General features: G+C 44.3%; 1 protein-coding gene across 1 annotated transcript in view; it reads right to left on the bottom strand.

The window, feature by feature from the left end:
• Positions 1 to 27,310, bottom strand: part of cacna2d3a (calcium channel, voltage-dependent, alpha 2/delta subunit 3a) — a 108,381-nt gene that overhangs the window by 57,308 nt on the left and 23,763 nt on the right. Inside the window, exons 4-8 of the mRNA XM_078288329.1 lie at positions 19,092 to 19,151; positions 6,719 to 6,881; positions 3,944 to 4,075; positions 2,850 to 3,061; positions 1,634 to 1,708 (exon numbers count right to left, since the gene is read on the bottom strand). Coding sequence (XP_078144455.1) covers positions 1,634 to 1,708; positions 2,850 to 3,061; positions 3,944 to 4,075; positions 6,719 to 6,881; positions 19,092 to 19,151 — 642 coding nt within the window. The remainder of the gene's footprint in view (positions 1 to 1,633; positions 1,709 to 2,849; positions 3,062 to 3,943; positions 4,076 to 6,718; positions 6,882 to 19,091; positions 19,152 to 27,310) is intronic.

Here is a 27,310-nt window from a genome sequence, read left to right as displayed (position 1 = left end):
AACCATATAGAAGACACTTTATCCGCTTGAGCAAAGGACATGATGCTAGGTGTGTGTGTGTGTGTGTAGGAAGTTAAATTGATAGAAAATTGGTGGGATAAGAAAAAAGAGGCTTTCTCAAAAACTCTCAGGTCTTGGTAAGAAAGAGTGCACCTGCTGCCACAGAAGAAACACATTTTCCCCCTTTTCAAAATGTCCTCCACCGTGCTTAGCACTTTCTATTCTGTGGAGTGTGTGTGCAAGAGAGAAAGAGAGAAAGAGAGAGAGAGAGACAGGTAAGATAGATGGAGGTAAATGTAAGAGGGGATAAATTAAATGTGAACCATATTTCAAAGTGTAATAGCGTCTGTTAATGGGAGTTACCAGACATCAATAGAAAAATCCCTTCCCTCCTATCAGGATGGAAATTTACCAGTTAAAAATATACACTTTTCTTCTAACACTCAGCCTCTAGTTCAGTTTCCCTTACAAAATGTGGGTCCATTTTCATTCCCATCATTCTCACCTGTATTAAGTATTAAGGCTCTGAGTATAAATCTGCTCTGCTTGTGAACCCTGTATTAACCAGTTCACAGAGGGCAGAGAGAGGATGGATTTCACCTTTGTGTACCTGATTACTCTCTGCGGATTTCTGTTGTCAAGTCTAATTAGACAAATAACTGCTTCTGACAGTATATCCTTTGGGTTTGTGTGCCTGTGTTTGTGTGTGTGTGTACAGCCGCACATGCCCATGCATGCTTACTTGACAACAGGTATTCATGAGCCAGCTTAAGGTTGGGTATGAAATAAAAGATTTTGGGCAGACAGATCAGTGTGTCTGAGTCTGCTTTTCGCCTCTCTACTGTGTGACTGCCACTTCCTGCCCCCAGCTGGAGTAAAAGACATTAGGCTTATCTTCTAGTGCAGACTGCCTTCCACTCTTAGCTGGCTGACTCACAGTACATTAAACCACCATCTGGAATTAAGCACACAATATACTAATCCATATGCATCAGCACTACACTCACATGCAAATAAACAAACAGAAACAAAACTGAAATGCAAACACACGGATGTATACACACTCACATTTCACCACATATGCGCACATGGCTGCACTAAGTCCCTGCCTTGGTTAGAAAACATATTCAGTTGCATCCTAAAGGCTAAGCATGAGACTAATAGAGGTTAGGCCAGAGCCAGGAAATTGAATTTTTAACGTGAACCTGGAAATGAAGCCTATAGGTACCAGAGGGGAGCAGAGACTCAGAAATAGCCATGCAGGTGGGAATAAATACTTCAAACTGGGAATTGGAGAATTCACACCGCAGTAATAGCAAAGGATTATCACAGGTGCCATCTTAATGAAAACGTCCTGCATAAACACTCCGATGGGTATGCATGCACGTACACACACGCACACACACACACACACGCACACACAAACAGACCCAAACCGCATTGCCTGTCACTCTGACACCCAAATTACTTTTTTACTGTTGAGCATTCTCTGCAAAGGCATTCTCTGTTTTTTTCTGCTCTGCTTCTCCAGAGTCTGGTCAGAGCGTCAGTCACAAAAAATATATCAGTGATTTCCGATCCAGTAGGAGAAAAGAGTAGGAGACAAGAGTAGGAGACAAGGAAGGAAACTTACATCTTTGTTAGTGACATCTGCTTGGACCAGAGTTCCATTCAGGCACGGCTCCACGTAATGCAACTCCTCATTGTACTGGAAAAACACAAACAGAATCTAATAATCTTTTCTTTTTTTTTTAAATACGTTTGTTATAGCCTATATATAGTAATATGTAATCTGTATGTTTGAAAATGCAACATGTGAAAATGTGAGAAACTTCACTCACTTCAGTGAAAAAAAACAAAAAACACATGCACTCACACCCACACACACACACACACCCAGACACACTTACACATACATATACACACGTACACGCATATAGGCATGCACGCACACACACACACAGACACACACACACACACACACACATACCCAATGCCTGCCATTCTGTGATAATACTCACCATTTAATGCATGACTACAAATTAGACTTCAAAGTCCATGAAAGAAAATGGATGATGTGTGTTCTTCCAGAGCCAGCAATTCTGCCCTAATCTGTGTGTATGCGCTGCATGTAAGTGTGTGTGTGTGTGTGTGTGTGTGTGTATGTATTGCAACATGAACATGAACATGAAGATTCTCACTACATGAGATAGAATTAATCTCTCAAGTGTACGCATGTATTATCAATTACACGACTAAAAAAGGACTTCTGTCAAATGCAGTGGGGAAAAACAATATGCTTCTGCCTGATTGTCTAAATCCTCCTTTTCTCCATTTTCCAAAAGAACATTTATCACAATAATATGATTAGGATATCAAATGATAATGAAGACTTTGTTCCGCGGAGAGAAAGAGAGAATGGAGTCTGGCAAGAGACGAGGGATGTTTTGATGTGAAATAGCATCAGACAGAGATATAAGACACACACGTGTGCATGTGCATGATGTGCACACACACACACACACACACACACACAGTTTCATCAGACTGGGATGCGATAACAATGGTTTGGGTGCCTGAGGCGGGATCCAATCACAGCGGTCTCTTTTGCAATTCAAATCTTCATCCAGCTGACTGCTAATTGGTTGTGAGCGTGACAGGGGAGAAAGCTGATTCGTTCCAGCACTTCCTCTGATCTGAAGAGGAGAGGATGTGTGTGTGTGTGTGTGTGTGCGTGTGTGTCTATCTGTGTTTGAGAGAAATAGAGTGCATCCCCCCATACCGCTCAACTACCTAAATCCACACACACACACACACACACACACAGAGTTCCACAGAAGCGTACTCACGGCGATGATGTTGAAGAAGTCGTCGTCTCCCAGCGTGTCCAGGATGGAGGAGACAGTCTGTCTGGCGATGGTCAGCCTGAGGCCCTTCATGCTGCCGCTGACGTCAACCAGGATCACCACGTCCTTAGGAGAGGTGGCCGCCTGGATGTACCACTTCCGGTTACGACAGTCAAAGGCTATGACCCCGTGTTCATCCGGCTTCCATTTGATCCCTAGAAGAGACGGAGACAGGATCACAAGAGAAAGAAAAAAGAAAAAATGAGTATCTAAAGTCCCGTAAGGTTAGAGTTCCATCATTTGTAAGACTGTCACTATCTTGGCTTATGGGGTTTTTAAACATCCGTTGGCCATCAAGAGTAGCAGAATCTGTTCTTCCTTTCAAGTAAAAGAGAAAGGTCATGTTTATTAAAGCTAGCGCTATTCCCAGACACGATTATAAGGAATGGGATAGAATAAATATAGTTTTTTTTAGAGCTTTTATACAGCAATGACTTTGGCTTCTGGGAGGGCTCCAGGTCAGACCACACACACTGCGGACAGTGGAAAGGCCCTTTGATCGCCTGAGCTGCGCAGAATATGTAAGGAAGATGTAGAGAGAGGCGTATGACAATGAAAGCTTCATGAGAGAACACTCATATGAGGGTCCAAAGATAAAAAGGAGAAAAAGAAAAACAGCCTTTCCATCTCTTTTCTCCATAATCGCTCCTATACCTTTGAATATGTAGTCTCCTATGCCATTCAAGAGGCTTACTTTTCTCATTTATCCCACGGATGTGCTTATTCATTCCGCTTCGGCTAAAAAGTTAATTTTATCTGTCTTCTTCACCCATTCTTGTTTTAATCTCTACAAATTCCCTCACCTGTCTCTCCTCACTCCCCTCTCTCTCTCCTTCTATCTACTCTCCCCTCTCCTCTTCTCTCTCACCCTGCTAGCCTCCAGTCTCCAGCTGTCAATAACTGTGACTGAATACTCCCACACGCCCCTCATTCTGCCTTAGGGAGACAGCTACCGCCAACTTAATTACAAACACACACACACACGCTCTCAGCCACTGCCCAACACACCTACACATACGCACACAGCACACACTTACCTGGGTACTGTCTGAAAAAGCCTTTGGCGCTGCCAAAGTACTGCCATATGAGCGATGGGTCTCTCTCAAAGTTATCCACAAACACTTTATTCAAGGCCTCAGACCAGTACACTCCATTGACAATTGCTGAATCTAAAAAAATAAAGGAAGAAGGGAGGAGAGACAAAGACAAACACGAAAAGAAACAAAATAGTGAGTCCACTTCATATACAAAGCACTACTTGGGTAAAATAGTGAACGGGTAACGGGAACAGGTTTGGTATTCCCTGGTGCCTGCTCATCCAGCCATATTGTATCATACACTGCACATCCACAGATCACTATCAGCACCTATTCATTACACAAGAGATAAAGAGAAAGTGATAGCAGAAAAATAGAGTGAAAAGAACAGGGGAGCAGAGAGGTAGAATTAGAGAGATTAAGACAGAATAGAGTAGAAGGAAGAGTAGAAGAGGATGAGCAGACAGACGGAGAAAGTCAGACATTGAGACAGACGCACGCGGCAAACAGAGAAATAGATAGAAAGCCAGGAAGACAGACAGACAGACAGACAGACAGACAGACAGACAGACAGGAAAATAGATAGACCGATGAACAAAGACAGACAGACAGACAAGTACAAAATGGATAGAGAGAAAGAAAGGCAGATAACAGATTTCCCATCATGTCCTATATTGGCAACATTGTTCTGCTGTCAACAGTCATGCCAATAAGCCATGATTGAATTACAGTCTTCTGGAGGGTAGCGCACAAAAGCCCCCCTCTTGATAGTAAACACCCATCCACCTCTATGGAGTGGAGTGGAGAGGAGGCTGGATTTAAGCCAAGCTCCATTTACACGACAATACAGTCACTTCTGGTGCAGTCGGAGCGTCTATTACGGTCTGAACCCATCATGATGAGGGAGAGTGTATGGGCTCTACTCTCCCCCTAAGCTGCCATTTAAATTCATCTCAACTAATGCACTCCTTAATTCGATCTGATCAAAGGAGCTCCCATGATTCCATGTGTGCACACGTGCGCGTGTACTAAGATTAAAAAATAGAATTGTGTAGATTACGCAGCGTGCGGATCTGAGCGATCGGAGCTGAAATCAACTTCACATTATGTTACTGGCGATAATTAGGGAGGAGGGTCTTAACGAGAGGAGAGGAAGTGAGGAGAGACTGGAGAGAAGGGAGTAGCGATGCGTATATATGTGTGTGTGTGTGTGTGTGTGTGTGCGCAAGTGAGCATGCAATTAATCCGATGAGCGCGTACAGGCCTATACGCGTGCGTGACATCACCGTGCAGCCGCGTTCCTGCTGTGCGTGCGTATATGATGCCGTTGGTCGTGTCCCGGTTGCAATGCGAGGCAGGAAGATGGATGTCTGACGGGGCGCGTTCCACCTGCGATTCATCTCCAAAGGCAAGCAGCTCCCTGCTATCATGGATTTAACCTCCCATTCATCACAGCTGCCATCATACCATTTATGAACTACACAAGCCCTACAACCAGCTGTTCATATACAGTGGCAGAAAATAGGTTAGGATGCGAAACACTGATGGGGCTACTCTGCGTGGGGAAGGCTTCGTGGGGATAACATCTCAGCCGAGAAGCAAAGGATCCACATGAAAGCATTCAAAACTTGAAGGGAAAACATCTTGAAACGTTGTGACTCATCATAATAATGCTGTATCGATAGAAATGCAAAAACATGTGATAATTAACACCAGTGGATAACATAAAATCGTTCTAAAGTACGGTTCTAAAAGCCAAGCCGTGGTTTTTCTCTTCTGCCTCTTAGTCTCCTTCAGCAGAACAAAGGGACTTTGGCCACCAATGGGCTTCCTGCAGGCCCAGCCAATTCATCCACATTATCACTACCAGTGAACAAAGCCTGCAGATCTAAAACACTTAAAGCTGCCTGCCCCTCTCCCTCTCTCTTCTCTCCCTCTCTCTTCTCTATCTCTGTGTCTCTCTGTGTGATTGCGCTTATTTTACCTGTGAATCAAATCAAAATGACTCTTCCTCTCCCTGTGTCAGTCTGCCAGCCTCACTCTCCTAGCACTTTCATTCAATTCCTTTCCATTTCATTCACTCTCTTTCTCTCTCGTTCTCTTGCTTTCTTTCGTTTTTTCACCTAGCTGTAATTAATCTTTCGCTCAGACCTTCCATCAGTCTGACTTAACCTACTTTCTCCCTCATTTTCTTGCTTCCCCCCTTTTCCCTCCCTCTCTCTCTCTCTCTCTCTCCCTCTCTCTCTCTCTCTCTCGCTCTCCCTCTCTCTCCAAATCATTTCTTTGCCTCTGGTTGCTGGGTTAAGCCGACATGACATTCACTCTGTCCGCTGAGCATTGTACAAGGCTATGACTGCACTGGTTGGACTTCAGTGGATGGTACATTAGCAGAATCTCTGATTATTTAACCGCTAATTAAGTCAGTGTGCGGTAGGGATGATCTTCAATCAAAAGAGTTACAGTTAATGAACTCAAATCCTGACATAGGCTAACACGCATGCGCATACACACATAGTAATTGTTGTTGGAGTTTTAGCCTGGTATTTCAATAATCCAAGTTATTCACCATCTGAATTCCGTTTGTTATTCATGCTGATGGTGTTAAAATTGCAGTGTCTTTGTTATACAGGTTTGTGCAGCTGAGTCTTTGTTAGGTATCTTATTGTTCAGCACACCGTGTCTTTGTTGTACGTGTGTGTTGTTGAATGCACCTTTGTTGCACATGTTTGTATTGTTGAATATACCTTTATTGTGCATCGGAGGTAATGAGCGTACCTTTGTTGTACATGTTGGTGGGCACCTGGACCACGCTGAGGCTGAGGTTGACTGACAGATTGTTGAAGTGGTCGTTGGGTTGCAGGACGAATTCTCCTCCCAGCTCTACACTGTTGCCCTCCTCATCCACCTCATTGATCAACACCGCATTGAAGTATTCATACTGGAGGGAGGAAGAGAGAGAGGGAGAGAGAGAGAGAGAGAGAGAGTAAGGATATACACTTATATATTGGAGTTCACCATGTTTTCCAATCAGTACTCAAGTAACTCAATCCCAATAACTTTGAATTGCTGAATCATGTTATCAATGTATCGGACGACTGGATCACTAAACTGCTGAGTCAGCGAGTAGCTCGCCTGCTGAGGTAACCTGAATCCCTGGATCATCCCAGAGGTGCATGTTGTTGCAGGGAAAAGCTGCTGAGTGGACAAATCTCTCCGCACACTCCCTTCCTGGCTGGGTGCTGTATGTGGTGTTCGGCCTCCGCTGTATTTTTAGTACTGCGCATACTGGGGAGACTATTAATAAATCATAGAGCTAGATAAATATAGAGCACATGGCTCCCCGCATCCCAACGGCTCTGAAGTCTAAGACACCACACAGGGGCACAGCCTGCAAAGTCTAGCCAATGGAAAACGACTGACAGCAAAGAGATAGAGGGAGTCAAGCAAGCGAAAAAATATTATTTTACATTTTGTAATATACACACAAAGCATGTGTATTTTTGTATGTGTGCATTTAATGAAACCACAAAGACACATACAGCAAAATTAGACGTTCAAATTGTGCTGCTTCATGCATCAGTCAGTTTCATCATGACATTTCTTCCCATCTTCAAAGGTGGCATCCCTCTGGTGCAGTTATGTTCTTTTGGAACTGACTCTCCAAAAGTCACCGTCTCAGTGTGCTCAGACTGCACCGTTGCAGAAGCACAGGTGCAGTACAGTCATTTAATATTTACTAGCCTGGCCCCAAAACTGTTTGTGCCTAACAGCCAACTGGCACTTACTCACAAGTGGAGTTTGTAGGCTGCAGTGAAGTGTAGCAACTTGCAAGTTGTGGGAGTGTTGCCCACAACTGTAGCCAAATGGTAGCTACCAAGCTAATCAGCTAAATTTGTTTTTTTTTTAACAACCTAGCTGCCACTCCACAACAGTGAATGTAGCTAACTCCTCCTTTTAATTTCATCTTTCCTTGATTACATTGGTCGTCTGAAACAGGGCTAAATTCACTGCACTGAAGTTTGTTTTATATTGGACATAGATATTCAATTTTTATCTTCAATACAATTTCAATTACGCATGTGGCTAATGTAAAAAAGTATGTAGTGCAAATCAATGGATGATGGAACACAGTCTGCAAGTATTATTTTCTACTTTGGAAAAACTATCTTTTACTATTCATACTGTAAATGGCAATGGCAGCAGCACAGCCTCAATCACACATACGGCTGAACGGTGGTGATTACATGGCTTAAGGCCACATTGATTTCTCTTGTAATGGCCAGGAGAATAGGATTTGAAGAGGGCCTGCGGAGAGAGTGAATTGCCGTTCCCCTGAGAGTCCAATACACAGCCTCAATATCTGTGTTATCATTCAGCAGGGGACAGACACTGTCTAGACTTTGATTGTTTAGACTTTTGCAGTGTGTGACTGAGGAGAGTGCAGGTCCAAGTACTGGGTGTATCTGTGAGGACTCTATATTAGAAAACAGTATACCCATCTCAAAGTCACCATACCCTGCCTATTCATCAGACCTCAGAAATACTATCATTCACTCAATGGAAACCACCCCACTACCTATTCCTCTCTCCTGCCACCAGTAACCTTCATTTGGGCTGAATCTCTCCAGCTCCCCCTGAGCAGCGCCGTCATCCCCTCAGCCTGGTGCAAAACACCGATAAAGCCATCAATTAGGCTGGTGAACGCAGCGCCTATCGGTGTAATTAATCAGGCCTGATTAGGCTTATTAGCCCTCTATCAAGGGGAACACTGCCATTTCAAGGTGAAGGAGCACAGCGCTGCATCTTTCCCCCCTATCTCTTCCCTCTCCTCGCTCACCTCGCTCTTTCTAACCCTCTGAAGGCACAAAAAACAAAATCTGTTTTTCAAAAGCATGATCTTCTCTGCTTTTCATCTTTCACTCCTCTCCCTCTTTCACCAGGAGCTTGCAGACCACCACAGTACTTAATTTCGATGAAGGTCGTAGAGAACGCAACATTCATCTTGCAAATGAGTGTGTTGATGTGGAGAAAAGCAGCGCGGTGGTGCAATCGGGACTGGGAATGCCAGAGGGCATGAGACAGTGGTGAGAATGAATGGACAAACATACGGCTAGCCTTCATGCAATAGTCTAGGACATACGTTGCTTTAGTCAGCATGTTAGTCAATCTAAGACATTAGTGTATGACCCACTATTGGGTCCCAACCCACCAATTGAGAAACAATGGTCTACGCTTACCTTTTTTGTCTATAAGTTGTTTTGGATCAGCCATTTTCTCATACCAGTGTGAAACCTATTTTCAGTGTGCAGAGAGTACAAATGAGCTGACTTTGACAAGGACTAAATTTGTTGTTTCATTTGTTTGGCACTCCAGGGAAGTCACTCCAGCTTTGTGCTTTTAAGGACAGACAGGCAAATTAACAACAATAGAAATGAGGAAAAGTTTTTTTTTCTTTTTTTTTCGTAAACCTGTGACAGCCATTTAACTCCTACTCCTTCCAGAGGTGAACTCTATTTCTATAATGGACTTTGATGAAACTTAAATTAGGGGATGGGAAAGGGAAGGAGAGGAGAGGAAATGATGAGAGGAGAAAAAAGAAGGAGCAAAGATATGGGAGCAAAGGAGAAGAGGAGAGGAGAGGAGAGGAGAGGGGAGGAGAGGAGAGGAGAGGAGAGGAGAGGAGAGGAGAGGAGAGGAGAGGAGAGGAGAGGAGAGGAGAGGAGAGGAGAGGAGAGGATTGTAGTAAAGAAGTGCTGATCTAACAGGAGTCACTAACAGCTGTGTCAACAGAGTTTGAGAGCCCACAGCGAGTGCAGTTGACATATGCTATGTCTCTGTATCACACAGAGAGAAGCTAAGCTCACAACATATGCATGATGCAGTTTGAAACGCATAATCATCAACATGGATTTAATAGATGAAACCAAAACAGTATCCCAGCTTTCACCTGGATTCACTTGGTGAGTCTATTTCATAGAAAGAGCAAGTGGATTTAATATTTTGTACACTCCGCACAGTATTCCTTTCAGAGAAAATTAGCACCTTAAACATTCTTACAGTAGATCTTGTCTGCAGCACCATGAGGCCACACTGAGTTGAACTGTGATTGAAAAAACTTAGCCACTGATATGAGAAAGCGTCCCGTGGCATCCAATCTGGTGAGGTTGCAGGAACGATGACCTTCAGACGGTGGGAGACTCTGGCACCGGCTCTCATTCCCGAGCCTGCACTCGTTCGCTCGCCCTATCCATCCATCTCTCCCTCCCTCTGCACCTGACCTCCCTCTCTCTGGCTCCACAGGGAGCCACTGTATCTTTATCTTTCCCCCCCCCAAGAGGGACATGGAGCCCAGAGACAGGCTTAATTAAAGCTGATTATCACCTTAACAAGCCCTCCAGCTCTCTCTCCCTCTGTCTCTCTCTCTCTCTTTCTTTCTCAGTCTGTTGCTCTCCGTATTGCGCTCTGACTTTCTCCAAGCCAAGGGAATCAATACATAAGTGTACACACACATACTCATACACACAGACGCATGATCATCATGCAGACACAAATTCAACACAGGATCAGAACTGTAATTGCAATTGACAGCAACCCTTTTATGCCTTCAATGCTTATATTTTTGCCGCTCAATTATTTTTAATAAGTCTTTCATCCTTCCTTGAGTCTCTTTTAGCCAAAATGTTCAGTCTACTTCATACCATCCTACAGTGTTGATGGGTGCAAATTATCTCCTTCTAAATGATATAACGAGCGGAATAGAGCTGTAGAGGGAAACAGAAAGAGAAGAGTCTTTCATGAGCGTTGAGTCAGATATCTTGACTATTTAATGGCAGACCAAAGAACTTATAATGCAGACCAAAAAAGGACAAATACTGGCTTTTTTGCTTAGCAGCTGAGAGTTAGGATTTGACCTCAACTTGACACCACGGGTTAATGAACACAAGATAATGATAATGACCTAAAAATTGGGAACCCATGTAGCACCAAAAGTACGCACACAGACAAAGACACATACCTACACACACATACGCAGAGACACATGCACACACACGCATACAGTTCATAAGAGAGCAGCGGCACAGCCAACCGCACCTGCAGCAGACAAGGCCCCATTGTGTCTCCGCTCTGTTCCCTTTCTGCCATTGTCTCGCTGGTACCTGCTCTATCATTCTCTCTCTCACTTCCTCTGTCTCTCCCTCCCACCCTGATTTATCCCTTTCCCTTTCTGGCGCAGCCCGTTTCCTTCCAGCCATTGTTCACCAGCTGTGCGCCATACTCCTCAAACTCCTCTCCTCCCTCTGTCTCTGCCTATTCTCTACCTCCCATGTGCTCTCCTGTGCATAGCTCTCATTGGCATTGTTTGGCTGCTATCAGCTCTACCTGTGAGACCACTGTAGCAATTGGCTGGCTGTCTCTGTCTGGTCCTCCTTTCTCTTTCTCTCTCTCATCATCTGCCTGCGTGTGCTCCCTCTTTCCTCCCTCCCTATGCGCACAGAGATCCATATCAAGAAAATGAGGTAGACAAATCCCACTTCTCGCTTTTGTGTGATACATTAAACTGATTTCCAACATCTGTCGCTCTTTCTCGCTCAAACACAGAAAGTAGAAGTTAGTCTGTCTCAAACTAATATAAAAAACACGCACACACATACATTAGGCACATACACAAGCACACACACACACACACTCAAAAAAGAAAGAAAGAATTATAATGGCAGTTATCATCTCAAGACCCAAGCACTTGTCTGACACAGTGAGACAGTGACGATTACTATTGATTCAGTTCAGAGACAAAACTACAGGTGTGCTGTTTAAGCTATATACCCCAACATAAGTGTCTAGCAAGAAAGGGAGAGAGAGAGAGAGAGGAAGAGAGAGAGAGAGAGAGAGAGAGAGACCACTAGAGGCATTGGTTGTTAAAAGTAGAGGAATAAGTAATAGAGGGAAAAAAAGGTAAAACAAACACAGTGGTTAATGAATCTGCTAATAGACTTATTTAAATTCACAGCATGTGGGCTTTAATTTTGATTAAAATTGCAGCCATCAGCTGGCGGCCTTCAATAGTGTGTGAGTGTGTGTGTGTGTGTGTGTGTGTGTGTGTGTGTGTGTGTTTGGGGGGTGCAGGCAGGGCAAACCTGTGTGTACGTATATGTGTTTGCATACATGTGCGCATTCGTGCATGCTCCTGAGCATTTGTGGCTGTGTGTGTGTGTGTGTGTGTGTATGCATGTGTGTGTGAAAGTGTGGGTGTATGTGTTGAGTAAGTCAATTATGCCATTCCAGCATTAGCGAACCTGACTGTGCGCTGTGAAGGAGTGCCCTGTGCCACTAATGCAGTCCCTGATCACGGTGTTAACAACCTGGTCTTTAATGCTGCAGTGCATTACGCTGAGAGATCACACATGTAGCATCAGCACCCACTCAGTGTAGAACAGAGAGAAAGGGAGAGAGAGAGAAAGAGGGAGGGATAGTAGAGGTAGACTGTAGAGCATATTTCAGTTCCCTACTTTTCAAAACATAGACCTAAAGCACAAAATATTTGAGGTGTTACATGTAGCATTTTGATATCAAAAATCATTGCCACATTCATTTTGAGAACTTTGCATAATTAACTTGGTGACCAGCCTCTATACACTGCATTATGGGAAATCTGTTTAATTTCTTTATGACACAAAGGGAGATTTTTTTTACGGCACAACACAGGATAACTTTATCCCAGTTCCACTATGCTGACTGCATAGTTTCAACTTCACCTTAGCTTCCCTTGTCGGCATATTCACTGTTATCAAGGGCTGTTATCCTTCTTCATGCCCTTCAAAACAAATGCATGCAGAGTGATGCCAGGGAGGAAGAGGGGGGGCAGGGAGCAACATCCTCTTTGCTCAGGAAGTAACAAGGTTTATGGGAAATGTAGTCTTAATTTTGAGAAACCCAAAATGCTACACGTAGCACTTTTAAGAAATGGCAGAATGGTCGTACATTCATTTCAAAGTAACTTGCTCACCCAGCACATACACTGAAAAAGTTTTCCCTTCCTTCCAGTTGCATGTTGTCTGGCCCATAGAGAAAGTGCATTAGTGCCTTTTAATGTATCACATGCCTTTGAGTGAGCTCAGTCATGTTCTCATCAGAGCATGAGCAGCTATCTCTGGTCGGGTGCTGACCTGATGACTGGGTGATGTCTGCGATGTGATGTGCGGCATGCTTTACTCGAGCCTGAGATGACGCCTTAGCCTTGATGAGTGAGTTGATGAGTTTTTTGGGTTTTTTTTATCGACTGATTAATAATCTCATAATTCAAATAGTAGTTTTTGGACTTGTATGACACTGAAGTTTAAGAGACATGTCTTGTCTTTTATATGGAATGGAGAATTTCAGCTGCAGTACCAACATCAGCCACTATGCCAAATTGGCAGCAAGACCCCAGTCCCGTTACTGAGCGGCTGGGCTAACTGCTAACGGCTGTGTGGGTGGTTGAGGGTCCTGAAAAAATTAACAGGTTTTGGGGATTTAGTAGAGCAGCTTAGTACCCCACCTACAGTCATGCGTGTGCATGTGCATATGCACATGTACATGCCTGGACACACCCACATATGCACACACACGGATACACATGCATGCACACGCACACACTCACAAAAACGCATAAAAACACACTTATTGTGTATCCTGAAAAATGGTCTTGCAGCAAAGAGCACAACAGTCAGTCAACAGCCCCAAGGGAAGGAGAGAGAGAGAGAGAGAGAGAGAGAGAGAGAGAGAGAGAGAGAGAGAGAGAGAGAAGGAGACTGCAAGTGAAGCAGGGGGTTAACCGTGACGCTCCACCCTCTGGCGTTCACTTTTAACTCTCCTCTCCACTTCGCCTCTCCTCTCTTCCTCGCCTACCTTCCTTCTCTCTTTCTTCATGGTTGGGAAAGGGGAAGCCACCATTCCCAGAGTGTGGAAATGGGGCTAGAAAACAACTAGGGGGCATGGATACAGGTAATCAGTGAGTAAACAAGAAAACAGATTGAGTAAATAGCTAGGAGGAAAGGGCAAGTATGGGTTCATGTGTTATGTTTAAAATGCTTCGACATGCACCTTAATTGCTCTTCCACTCTGGGAAAAAACAGACCTCTAGCAAAAACCTCACATCTTGTATATAGAAAACTTAGCAAGCATACTTGATGTACTGCATCTTAAAACTGGGTTAAATGTAGGAAAATGCTCTAACATGGAATGGATGAACCCATAAATGCATAATTAAATTTGACAGCATCTGCTTTTATGTTGAATTGAACACGCATCATACAAGCTGTATGCCTTTAGCCATATCAAGCATGTTTCACATTGAACCGTGACCGTCATCCTATTTTAATGTACACAACAACCTTGTGTATACCACAGAAAAGGGTACCTTGAAATGTTTTTCTGTGTCTATAGTCAGCTAGATGTATTAGGTGTAAGGAGAAAGGAGAGTCAGTGTGTGTGTGTGTGTGTGTGTGTCTCTGTGTGTATGTGTGTCTCTGTGTGGTGTATGTGTGTGTGTGTTACTCTGGACAGGCAAGGCCAACTCTTGAATAAATGGTTTAAAAATCCCCATCTTCACATCACTGGCCACATGGGGACAGGAGGGGAAAGTAGAGGATACTGAGAACACACACACACACACACACACACACACACACACACGCAGGTCAAACACGAACAATTTTTGCCAGTATCAAGAAGTGTAAATAAGCAAATCAAAAGCACACGGCTGTGTCTCTGCACTCTATGGTAATACCCTAGACGGAGAGTATGAGAATAAAAGAAAAAAAAGAAATGATTGAGCCTTTCTCTCCCACTGCTCCCTCCTGACTGGGACTACATTTTTAGTCAACATCAGGCTTGGTGATTGGCTGTTTGTCTCCGACCTCCGAGGAGGGATTTCATTGGCTGCAGAGGGCATGGGAGACTGCTCTCCGCTTTCCTATTTACATGAGCATTGCGGGTAAAAGAGAGAGGGAGGAAAATCGCAACAGATTACCGTGCCAATTTCACATGGAAGCAGAAGAGCTCTGGAAAGGATAGATAAGGAAATTCCTATCAAACCGCTGCCAGCCAAATATGTATCCAATAGCCAAAAAACACACAAACAGTTTATAATAAACCCCAAATAGTGATGGAGGAGGCTTCACCCTACAGCGTGGATGTGGTATTTTTAGCACAGTTGGCGATAATTACCATCTATTCACTATGTTCTGCAGGAAAGCGCAATCACAAATACCACCATCAGAGTTGTGCAGACACACACACACACACACACACACATGCACACATACACAAGTGCATGCATATGCATAATTGCACACACACATACACACACCCACACAAACACACATGCATGTAAACAGAGGGAAAAACAACAGCAGCAGTTTCTGACGGCAACTGAAGAATACGTAAACATTTTATTTTATACTCAGGCAATTCAATACACAATTAGCAATAAAAATTAATGTCTGCAAGTTACTTTGCTAAGAGGTACTGAAAAACCTGCTTGGTAACTAAGGATAACCACACACACACACACACACACACACACACACACCCACACAAACACATTCCTCAGGCCTGCCACTAGTTCACACCATCCTGAGTTAGCAGCATGGCAGACACAATTATGACAATTATAGCAATTATTCTTGTGTGTGTGTGTGTGTGTGTGTGTGTGTGTGTGTGTGTGGGCACGCTAACATGGATGCAGAACCATAGCAAGGCACAGACTACTCGATCTATTATTGTCACTATATAGAGCCAACCAGCAAAATGATAATGTGCAAAACACACATGCACGACACACATGCTTACATGCATGCACACACACACACACACACACACACACACATAAACAAACCGCATCTGTCATTAAGTTAATTTCGGATAATAGTACGCTCTATTACTGTGTTCAGATACCGTGGCAACAAGCGTCTGGCAGGTACATGTGATCATCATCATCATCATGATCATCATCATCATCAAGCTCTCCCTTTCTCCTCCATCTCCCTCTCCTTCCTCATCCCCCACCCGCATGTTAGGTGTACTATGTCTAGTACAGGTACACCGATACACTGTGTCTAGTTGTTCTGTGGTATTTTAGCCTGATAATTGGTATCTGGCCCTTTCCTAGACAGTGTGTAACTCTACATTATACTGTAGGTTCCCTATCAGCCTCCATCAGCCCTGTAGCCGTGTCATTAAAGCCCAAACAATGGGACACTCACTTTACTGGGCTCATCTCATCTCTGCCAAGTAATTACTGCCATAAAGCACTGCTGTGAGCCCACACACTGTTACTGCCCCGCAACCTGCGTGTGAAGACACAAACACACGCACACACAAGTGTCCACATGCAGTCGCACAAACACACAAGAGCGTGCAAATACAATCAGATAACTGCGTTCACATACACACACGACACGCAAATGCATAAGCGTGCGCATACACAAGCATACAAACTTGCCCTTATGCATAAACACACACTTAAAGTAAGATACACCCAAACATATGCATACACCTGTATAGAGTCGTAAAGAAATGCACTGGGAAATATACTCATACTCCACAAACACAGACAGCTTTTAAAATCCAGCAGGCACCATATCGGAGGAAAATCTCAGAGTTTACTTCCCTATATAAGGAAAAAACAAACCTTTTTAGTAACCAATCCATTCTTGTTTTATTACAGCACTTGTTAAAATGTCTGAGTTTATATTTACAAGTGGTGGAGATGTCCACCAGAAATCCACCCTCAGATGCTCTTACACTGTTACATATCATCAGTCTGTGATGCTCAGTGCATTCCCGGAGTTATTTTGTGATGAAGTGTTGTAATTTACTTTTTTGATGTATCTACTTTCCCTCAACCTGCCTCATCTACTTCTGCTTCAGTTAGTGATGGACAGACCCCAGAGGGAACAAATCAGCTGTGGATTATACATGCAGGTGGAGAGTAATAGCGACAGTGATAGCGTAGTAAGTAGTAAGTAGTTTTTTTTTTCCAGTTGAGAAAAAGCACCCTTATGCAAAACGTAACATGTCTTATGGTTGCATTGCATTCTGGTCAACTGAGGCTACTGTCAGTGGAGCAATTCTTATCTCTTACTCCTGTACGATGGATTTCTCCCTGTATGACTGTTGAACATCGGTGCAAAATGGCGGGTCTAAAAAGAAATTGTTGCTGTTTAATTCTGAGGAGGTGACACAAAAACCTGACATTTACTGTTGTTCTATATTTTAGATAGTTGAACATTTTTCTGTAATCATCTAAAATAAAATACACCATAAAACAACAAAATGGGCCCAGAAACATAAGATACACCAAGGCACTCCAGTAGCTGCTTTAACACTGTTTATGTGTTTTATGGTGGATTTTTCCTTTTTTGCAGAAAGGGGAGAAACTAGCAACTGACCAAAGACAGAAGAAAAGAAGGGGGCAGTAAAAGAGGGAGAATCAGAGCAGGACAGCAGTCAGGGGTTAGATTTAGCAATTGATCCCCCTTAATAGTGCATGACAGCATCAAACCACAGGGCATTCAGTGTAATGCCTTAAAGAGCTGACACAGTAAACACACACACACAGCCACAGGCACAAACACACATACACACAGAGGTACACACACAGAGACACACACACACACACGCACACACCACAGAGTTTATAAGTAGTTTCAGAGCAAATACTCCCAAGTCGGCTTACCATCATATTCCCTTTTTGAAACTCTAGTTTCTGCTGTCGCTCCTCCTACTTTAATAAACTCTTTTCTGAGTTGTGTGTGATGCGCACCAACTCGGGCAAAAACATCACAAGTGCACACACACACACACACACACACAACCACACACACATTCCTGTCTCTTTCTCACACAAACACTCACACACACACACACAAAATATAAAGCCGCTCTCTAAAAATTAAAGCTGCTCAAATGGATTTGAGGCAGAACCATGAGAGCAGAGGCTGGGTTTGGGGGTGTGTATGCAGATATGATTATCTGAGTGCATTTGCCCAAGTCTACAGCACTGAGGGTGGAACTCCCAGGGAATAGTTTAAAATTTGGGGAGCTCTGAGTGGGAATATGAGAGTGATATAATACCATAAATCATTCGCAATTTATGTTTCAGACCTAGTAAGATGCGGTGGTCACAAGATAAATTCAGCCACAAAAACACTGAGAAGGATTAAGGGCTTTACCTCTGACAAAACAGATAAGATGTTGCCCTCTTCCCCGATACAACTCTGTCATTTGCTTATTAATAAGTCTGTAGGTTTTACTATGTTGCCTGAGCTGCACAGTAGATGTGTTATAGTTGCAGACTGAGGACTCATTCCATTACCATAATGCATATGATCACATAGATGATATCTTTGTTTCAACTGTGTGATAAGCTCTTATTCACAGTAGCATGTGCATATAATGTGCTAATTTGAACCATACTTTACCTCTTATCTACAGCTGTTTTCTTATTATTGCAAGACTAAAGTTGAGTTCACTCCTAATTCATTGCACACACTTCTTTTCTTTTGGCCTTTCTCTGGACAGTCAGATTTCAGCTTCAGATGCATTGGGTGCACTGAAGGTCAGTTTGTTCATTTACAAATGGCACAGTGCGTTGATCTATGGCTCTGAGGACTATTTTGGATGCAAAGAGAGTAAAACTGTGTGTGTGTGTGTGTGTGTGTGTGTGTGTGTGTGTGAGAGAGAGAGAGAGAGACTGGGAGCACCTGATGTGACAGTGGCAGAACGAGACATATGCTGACAAACAGATCATGTGGAGCTCTGGACTGGCACACATTTTTAGAAGGGAAAAGACTGTTAGCTAGTCAAGCGAAACGGACACGAACAAGCTTCCTAATGCCTTCCTCTCCCCGACTCTCCTCTGCATTAAAGTGGAGTTCCCTGCTCTGTTTTTGGAGCCCCCTGTCATTTTCTGGGTCATTTCTCTCAGCGAGCGCCAATGTCAAACCCACTGGCATGTGGAATGAATTATTTGGGGGATGAATTGCTTAATGAGCTTACAGGAATAGGGAGATGAAATTGTTTATAATAAATGTTAGATAATTGTCAGATTATAATGAATAAAATCGATACAGAAAACACACACACACACACACACACACAGACATACCTGTAGGTCGGGATCCTCCTCATGCTGTAAGTGGGCTTCCTCTGCTGCCTCTACCAGCCTCTGTAGGAGGAGAGAGGGACAAAGGGAGGAGAGAGGAGAGGAGACAGAGTGAGAAGGGGGATGGAGAGGAGAAATATATTAACTTTAGAACAAAACTGCATTGACTAATGGGTCAAAAAATAATAGGAAGAGAAACATTCATAAAAAAAGTAGTTTTTCAACTAAGTTTATAAGTACCCTTTAGCACTATAATGGCCCTATAACCCCCTCAGGACACACACATGGACACACACACACATACGTACAGATAGCGGACACACATTTGGCCATCCCATGAAAACAGGCTATTTTCCTAAATGGTTCAGCAGCAGAGGTAATGACTGCCTCAGGTTCTTTGGACACTACCGCAACAAACTCCATCATCAATTCATGCTGTTTTACACACGCACTATCTCTCTCTCTCTCTCTCTCTCTCTCTCTCTCTCTCACACACACACGCACACACACACGCACACACTCCATCATTGCCCTCTCGCTGCTACTGTCTGCTGTGTACGCCTGCAGGGTGTTGTGGGTATCTGTGTGTCTTCAAGTCAATGTTATTCTCTCTCTCTCTCTCTCTGTCTCTCTCTCTCTCTCTGTCTCTCTCTCTCTCTATCTCTCTCTCTCTCTCTCTCTCTCTCTCACCAAACCCACAAGTGCTATGATGAAAAATCTAAAATCCGTTTAATATACAGTACTTTTTTTCGTCCAAAGCAGGCAGTATGATGACATGGTAATCATTCTCAAAGGAAAAGTCATCATGGAAACATGGAAGGTGCATAGTCTTTTTTTAAAAGGAAAGTTCTACCCATCTCATGGTTTGTAATATTTTTTTTGTTCAGTGACAATTAACAGGACAGACAGGAGAGAGGAATGTTAGCATGAGTCAAGATTTAAACCCACACACTCCTATTATATGGATGGTTTCCCAGAGAAGCACAGTGGGTCATTCAAGCACTGGGATACCCAAGACACATAATGCTCTATGTATGTGCAGGATTCTGCATTTCTACACAAGGCAGTGTATGTATGTATGTATGCATGAGTGTGTGTATGTATGTGTACTCTGTGTACTCATGTGTATGTGGGCGTAGGTGAATATGAGTGCATGTGTATGAGTCTGTGGTATGTGTGTGTGTGTGTGTGTGAGATGCTCAATCATAAGAAGCCTAAGGGAGTCATGGCTGGCGTATAGTATAGCATTTCAAACAGGCTAAAGGTGAGGGGCCTAAACGGAGATTTTGGGCCCTGAGTAACAACTTGACTCTGAGACACACACACACACACACACACACACACAGCAACCATTAAGCACCTCTTTCTCCCTCCAACTGTGATGTGATGTGCATGGTTGGATCTCATACAGCAAGTCATTTCTCTCATTCACAGCTGGCTCTGGTGTCTATGAGTTTTCGTAATGCACTGCGTTTCGCATTTCCATTCAAATGGCTTTGCCCGTAAAACTACTGCAATCAGCCAGCTTATTTCAGCCAACCTATGTTTCTGTGTGTGTGTGTGTGTGTGTGTGTGTGTGTGTGTCTGTGCACATGTGCTTGCGTGCGCACAAGCTGCTGTATGTGCGCGTGCACTGTTTTGGGGGACGACCACTGTAATCTAGTGCCTGGCCAATCATTTTCCTCACCATAGCAACACACCTGGCCATTGAATCGCTCTCCATATCATTGCATATCATTCTGTGGTTCCTATCATTTGATATATACATCTGTCCTGTTTCCCAGGTCTCTGATAGGCAGAGAGAGAAAAACAACACACACAGTGAACAGTGTCCTCTTTGGCAGATAGGGCCTGGGCATCTTTAGATCTCGCAAGAAATTCAATGTGTGTTTGTGTGTGTGTGTGTGAGTGTGTGTGTTTACAGGTGCATGTGGGTACAGCTGCGTGTGTGTGTGTCTGTGTTTGTGCGTGTATGTAAGCTTTGAGAGGCGCCACAAAGCCCCAGGAGGGTGCGTCTGCTGGAAATCCAGAGCGAAGGATGCTCCAGGAACAAACAGAGATAAGGGCGGCAGGAATAAAGGGAGGATGAGAGAGGAATGAGAGAATAACATTCTCTAAAGGTCTGAACGCTTAGCCTCACACTCCCAGGGAAATGTCAGACACTGCCTGTGAAGCTGCTGTTGATAGGCACACACTTCTGAGAATTTGCGAGTGTGTGAGCGTGTGTGTGTGTTTGTGTGGGTGTGTGCGCGCGCAAGTGTTAATGTTTTTCTCAGCTGACATGTGTTAAGATATTAGCCCTCTGACCTATTCTCACTGGCAGCCGCTTTTGCAAATGTCAATCATTGTATGTGTGAGTGTGCAAGTGTGTGCGTTTGCATGTGATGAAATCTGTTTGTATTTGACTGTATTTATGTGGGTGTGTGTGTATGCACATTGGTGTGTGTGTGTGTGTGTGTGTGTGTGTGCGCGCATGTGTGCACATGTGTGTGTGCATGTGTCAATATGCATTTGTGCATGAATGTGTGTGTTATGCTCTGGTTTTGGCTATCTTCAGGCTACCAACCTATCCCAGTTCTGTCGTCTGTCTCGGTCTGGCACCTTGGCCTCCGCCTCAGGCACATATTCACACACACACACACACACACACACACCTACACACAAACACACACACACACACACACACACACACACACACACAGACATTATCATGCTGAGCGGTAGCCAATTCATAGTACCTGTGAGATTTGAACCTACACACTCAATCCATAGCCAATGTTACATTCTTCTTTACACATAGAACATTTACACACTTGATCCCCACCTGCTTAAAATCCATTCTGGCACATTACTCATCTAGTGTAACTCACTCAAGCAGGGAGACGTGCGTTAAGGCCCTGGGGTAAAAATAACTTGCGTAGTAGCAGGGAGTATTCCAATTGGAAAAACAGATTAGAGATAAGTGGGTACCATCACTCCTGTGCATTTCAATTCCACCGTATCACTAGGATGAGCGTTCCAGGTGGTGTGTTTGTGTATGTCTTTGTGCGTGTGTGTGTTTCTGTGTGCGTGCAACTGTGCGCATGTGTCAGTCTGCGTGTATTTGTGTGTGTGTGTCTCGCGTGTATTCAAATGAGCCTGCATGTCTGTGTGTCAGCAGGAGGTCCTGCCAAAGTGTATGATGCAGTTTAAAAAGAGAGAGGAAATGACTTTTCTTCTCCAGTCATTCTGTCGAGGCTTTAGCTCGGTACGAGATGATAGCAATAATTAAACTGACACAGTCGGAGAGGCAGGTCCCGTTGTCTCTGAAAACACACACGCACACACACACACACACACATCCACAAACATACACAGGCACAAGCCCTCACTACAGCAGACAGAGTGAAAGCTGAACACATAGAGCTAACAAGACATGCTCTGGTAACTGGATTGGGTTTGTTAGGGCTGGGCTGGAAGAGAAGTCTGCCTTCTCTACCTGATCACAGATCCCTGACGCGCTCGTGCTGGTGAATGTCTTCTCTAATATTCTCTCACTTCCCCAATGTAAGTTCAGGATGTCTTCCCCCTTTATTACACACAATTTCTACCACCATTTCATCATTTTTCACACCATCCCATCCTCCCCCTCCTTCCATTTCTCTGACATTTGCACTCATCTACCCTCTTCCACTGTCTGACATCCTGTAATCATGATTTGCCTGTCAAAGTATTCTGCTTGTTTACACTTTCAAAAGTTCATAAACGATCCCCTTCATTTTGCTGTCAAGCTGATTGGCTCATTGTTCTATTGCTGTACCGCAATGCATTTGCAGGTGTCCTGAAAGTTGAAGCACCTGACCTTAAAATTGCCCATCAATTATGAATGCAACTTTAAAACCGTGAAAGTCAGCTTCATATGAAAGCGCATGCTGTCGTATGAAGCTATGCTGAGCTATGCTAAGAAATGCCGTCAGAGCGGGAGATGAGGGGCGGACAGGGGGAGGTTACATGCATTATTGACTGGTAGCGGAAGTCTAGGACTTTTCTGACGCAGTACTTTAAGCCTTGCCTCGGCACATTTCGTGCACCGGGGGGAGGGGTAAGGGCAGTGGCCTGATTCTGAATGTTCTCCCAAGGTAGCAAGGAACAACAGCACAGTCAACTAGTTTTGAGTGGACCCTAAAAAAAATAAGTTTGCAGAAGTGTTTTGTGCTGTTGGCTCAGTATGCTGGAGCGTTTGCCTGTGTGTGTGTCACTGTGAGTTCAAATCTGGCTTCACGATCTTTCCCTATGATCAGCTTTTGCGAGTCGCTCTCACACAAATACTAAAAATAGTCTTTGCACAAAAATGCATGCAGAACTTTTTTGCAGCCTTTAGAAAACCAGTGTTGCTCTTCAACATGAAACTTGACGCAAATGTCCCATTAACAAATTCACCAAAATCTGAAATGCAAAACTGATTCTAAATCAGCCCTGCTATGCTTATGCTTGGTGCCTGCAGTGTAGCTCTGGCACATTCTTTCAAACCTTGGTCACCTTGGTCCTTTCAATGTCTATCCTTAAGACTTTCTAAATAAAGTTGCACTTGAATAACTTGGCTTGCTTCTGACTGACGAACAGAACTGTGAGAAGCTTTGGCCTTGCTGTTCCTCTGGTCCAGGAGGAAATGCTAGCTAAGCCTTGGCCCACTGGATCAGGGCAGGTCCTATGGGTCCTGGTTCTGCCAGAGGCCTGGTCCGCCGGGGGCTGAGCTGGGCTGAGCTGGGTTGGCCTGGGTCAGCCCATCAATAGCACCGGGGACAGCAATTAATATTGTCAAACCAGCCAGGGGAGAGTTGCAGCATCAACAAAATGGAAAAGTGCTCTGTGACACTTTGCTTCCCCAGTTTCGCACATTTAGATTGGCTACAAGCCAAGTAGCCAGAGAGTGATGGAGGAACAGAGAGACGGAGAGGGAGAGGGAGAAAGAGAGAAAGTAGTGTACTTTGAAACATCAGGTACCAATAATCAATATTTGACGAGTCATCAGAAGTTCCGCTGACTAGAATGGGGGTATGAATCCCTTTACTCCACCCTGCCCCCTCCTCTCTCTCCCTTCATCATATATTCTGTCTTTCCTAGGCTTTCTTTACTTTCATTTCATGCTTCTTGGCTCAATTATCTCTTTTTATTGACATTCACCTTTCCCATCCTTCCTGCCTACATCCTCATTTCTTTCATTCTAGAAAATGTTCCCTCTCTCTTTCTCTTGTTTCTTGGTGACAACAAGACAACCAGAGAGAGGGAGGAGGAAGAGCCTGTCTCTGTCCTGACATCTACTGGCTGGCTCTGCCTTGTCATTAGCAACCATCACCCTCCACACACACACACACACACACACACACATACACACAGAGACATACGCAGAAGTGACCGTGATCTCAGACAGAGGACAGCCAGTGAAATGAGGGAAATGAGGGGAGCAGCGCTGTGAGCTCAGTGTGACAGTGCGATGTGTCAGGGAGGAGGGCAGACAGGAGGAGAGGGCAGGACAAGACTGCAGGGCTGGACCACATCATTACAATCCCTATCACAACCATAAAGAAAGCCATGAGGCAAATTCCTGGATGAGCAAGCTTAGCTCTCAAATATGTCTACAGTGAGGAATCAGCAATTCTTAATTCTTTTCTGAGAAAGAAGATCAGACAAATTGCTGAATAGGGAACAGAGGGCAAATTAAATCTCAATGCTCACCTCGCATTTCCCTTAAAGTGCAGATGTTTTCATAATTTCTGCTAACAAGGGGGATGTCATCTTCATTTAAATCGCCCCCTGAAGAAGATAGGACCCGTACGCCATTGTTGAAATGCAAAGTTTGTGTCTGAAATTAAATGCGCACCCACTCTTAGCCAGTGGTTTGAAAATTAAAGTTCATAGGAGTTTTTGCAGGCAGAGACATTTCATTAAAAAGACCTACAAATTTTCATTTTTTTACCATGGGCCCATGTAGACTTCACCAGCTCTGCATTGGTAATCATGTTGAAGACCACAGAGGCGTAGCTGCCACAGGTAAATGATAACAGCAGGTACACAGCAGACACCGAATGCCATTACAGGGGAAACAGCCCCAGCAGGAAGGCACCCACTCCCGCTTTGAAGTGCATTTGTCACATGAAACACAGCCGTGCTTGACTTCAAAGAGGGCATTACAATAGCTCCACGCCTTTCAACTTTGATAACAACATGTTCACTGTTTCTTTAACTGCATGCTGCTCCCACCATTTCCAGCTGACAAGCTTGATTGTGTTTTTCGGGAGAGAGAGAGAGAGAGAGAGAAGGAAGAGAGGGAAAGGTAGAGAGAGGAGAGGAGAGGAGAGGAGAGGAGAGGAGAGGAGAGGAGAGGAGAGGAGAGGAGAGGAGAGGAGAGGAGAGGAGAGGAGAGGAGAGGAGAGGAGAGGAGGCTGTCTGCTAGACAATGATAATCTCCTACTGACTCAGGAGCTGATGAAGGTAATAGTAATTAAAAAAGAAACAATGGCGGGCTGAGATGTTTGCTGAGCCCGGGAATAAACACATATACACACACATACATACCTATACATTTATACACGACTTAAGCACACACACACACGTACGCACACATACACACACGTGCACACAGACACACACACTCACAGCTTCCTTTGCGAGCCCATGTTTACTTTCAAGCATTGTTTGATTGGCCTTCTTATCTATAATAGAAGGAGTTGCAATTAAATGGGCTGAGGCGACTACAAGACACAACTGCTCTCGCCCAAAGTTTTTCTGTCAGACACAGAGGAGGCTGTGCTCTCCACAATAATGTGGAGATGATAAGGGAGAGAGGATAGAGACATAAACACAGTCAAACACCTATTCTGAACGCAATTACACTCTCTCTCTCTCTCTCTCTCTCTCTCTCTCTCTCTTTCTCTCTCTGTCACACACACACACACACACATGCACACACACAGGAGAGAAGAGAGCCAGGGTAATTCTTTCCATACACACCAAAATATACACAAACATTTCCTAACAGACCGACATAGAGTCAAAAAAGGCCTAGCAGGGCAGTCTTATATATTATGAATTAAGCTCCTTATAAACATTACATTCCCCTGCCCCATCGTCTTCCGCTCCACAAAAGCGAGGGCATTATCCTAACACACACGAATTAAAGCACTTTTAGACTATCCAGAGACATGCACACACCGTCTCTCATCTAAACACATTTATAGTGAAAGACAGCAGCTAACATACACACACACACACACACACGCTTATAGGTGCACCCTTTCACAGAGCAGAGGCTGCTGTCTCTCAGCAGGTGGCGGCGAGCGATAAAGAGGGGGAATCGCCGTGGAGACAGGGAGATAAAACCGCGCCGACGGACAGGGGAGAGCGCCTGCACGGAAATTGAATCGCTGAAGCGCCACAATTACTTTAGCAAAGAGCAGAGAGGTGGGGAGAGGCGGAGAGGAGAGGGGAGAGACAGACAAGGGATGGAGGGGGATGCTTAAAGAAGGTTGCGGGTGTGCACAGCAGGCCAGACAAGACGAGAGTTGCGGTACTAAAAAAAAAAAGCACAGGGAGAGATGGGAGAGAGATGGAGGCGAAGAGAGATACGGAGTCCTGTGAGGCGTTAAGTGTACAATGCAGGAAGTGTGCAGCATTATCATACCATGCACTTCCATTGTGTGTTTATGACTAATCATTTGTCACAAAGCGAACTGTCAGCGTTGAAAATGAGGAAAGCGTATAAGTGAAGTGGAAGAATGGCAGGAGTTGACATGGGGCTTAAATCCTCCATGGAAGAAATCTGTTCAGTCCATGGGATCTGTGCTCGCATTCACTCTTCAACATCTGGTCTTCCTCTTCCTCCCATTCTCCTCCCACCTCCATTCATCTGTCTGTCTGTTAAAACTCACTTCCATCACCCCCACGACCAGTATCCCCTCTTATCCCCTCAACCCCCCCATATCTCTTACCCCGGAGGCACAAACACACACTCACACACACACACACAAACCCCTGCATACCAAGATACACAATTATCAGGCATCTAGCAGCCGGGCAGGCAGAAGCCATTAGCTAACTGAGTCCCTCATGTCTCCAGGGGTTTAACGCACTCTCAAGGAGATGGCACACACAGACAACTATGTTACTAGACTCCTCAGTACGTCTAATCTGACAGCTCAGTGAAAATGACTGTCAACAAGGCAGTCTATCGCACAGTTGCAAGG

Source organism: Centroberyx gerrardi, chromosome 14 (genome assembly GCF_048128805.1).
Source record: "Centroberyx gerrardi isolate f3 chromosome 14, fCenGer3.hap1.cur.20231027, whole genome shotgun sequence".
In the NCBI taxonomy this organism is placed as follows: Eukaryota; Metazoa; Chordata; class Actinopteri; order Beryciformes; family Berycidae; genus Centroberyx; species Centroberyx gerrardi.
The sequence above is the reverse complement of the archived record's forward strand: the minus strand, read 5'-3'. Positions and strand labels throughout refer to the sequence as shown.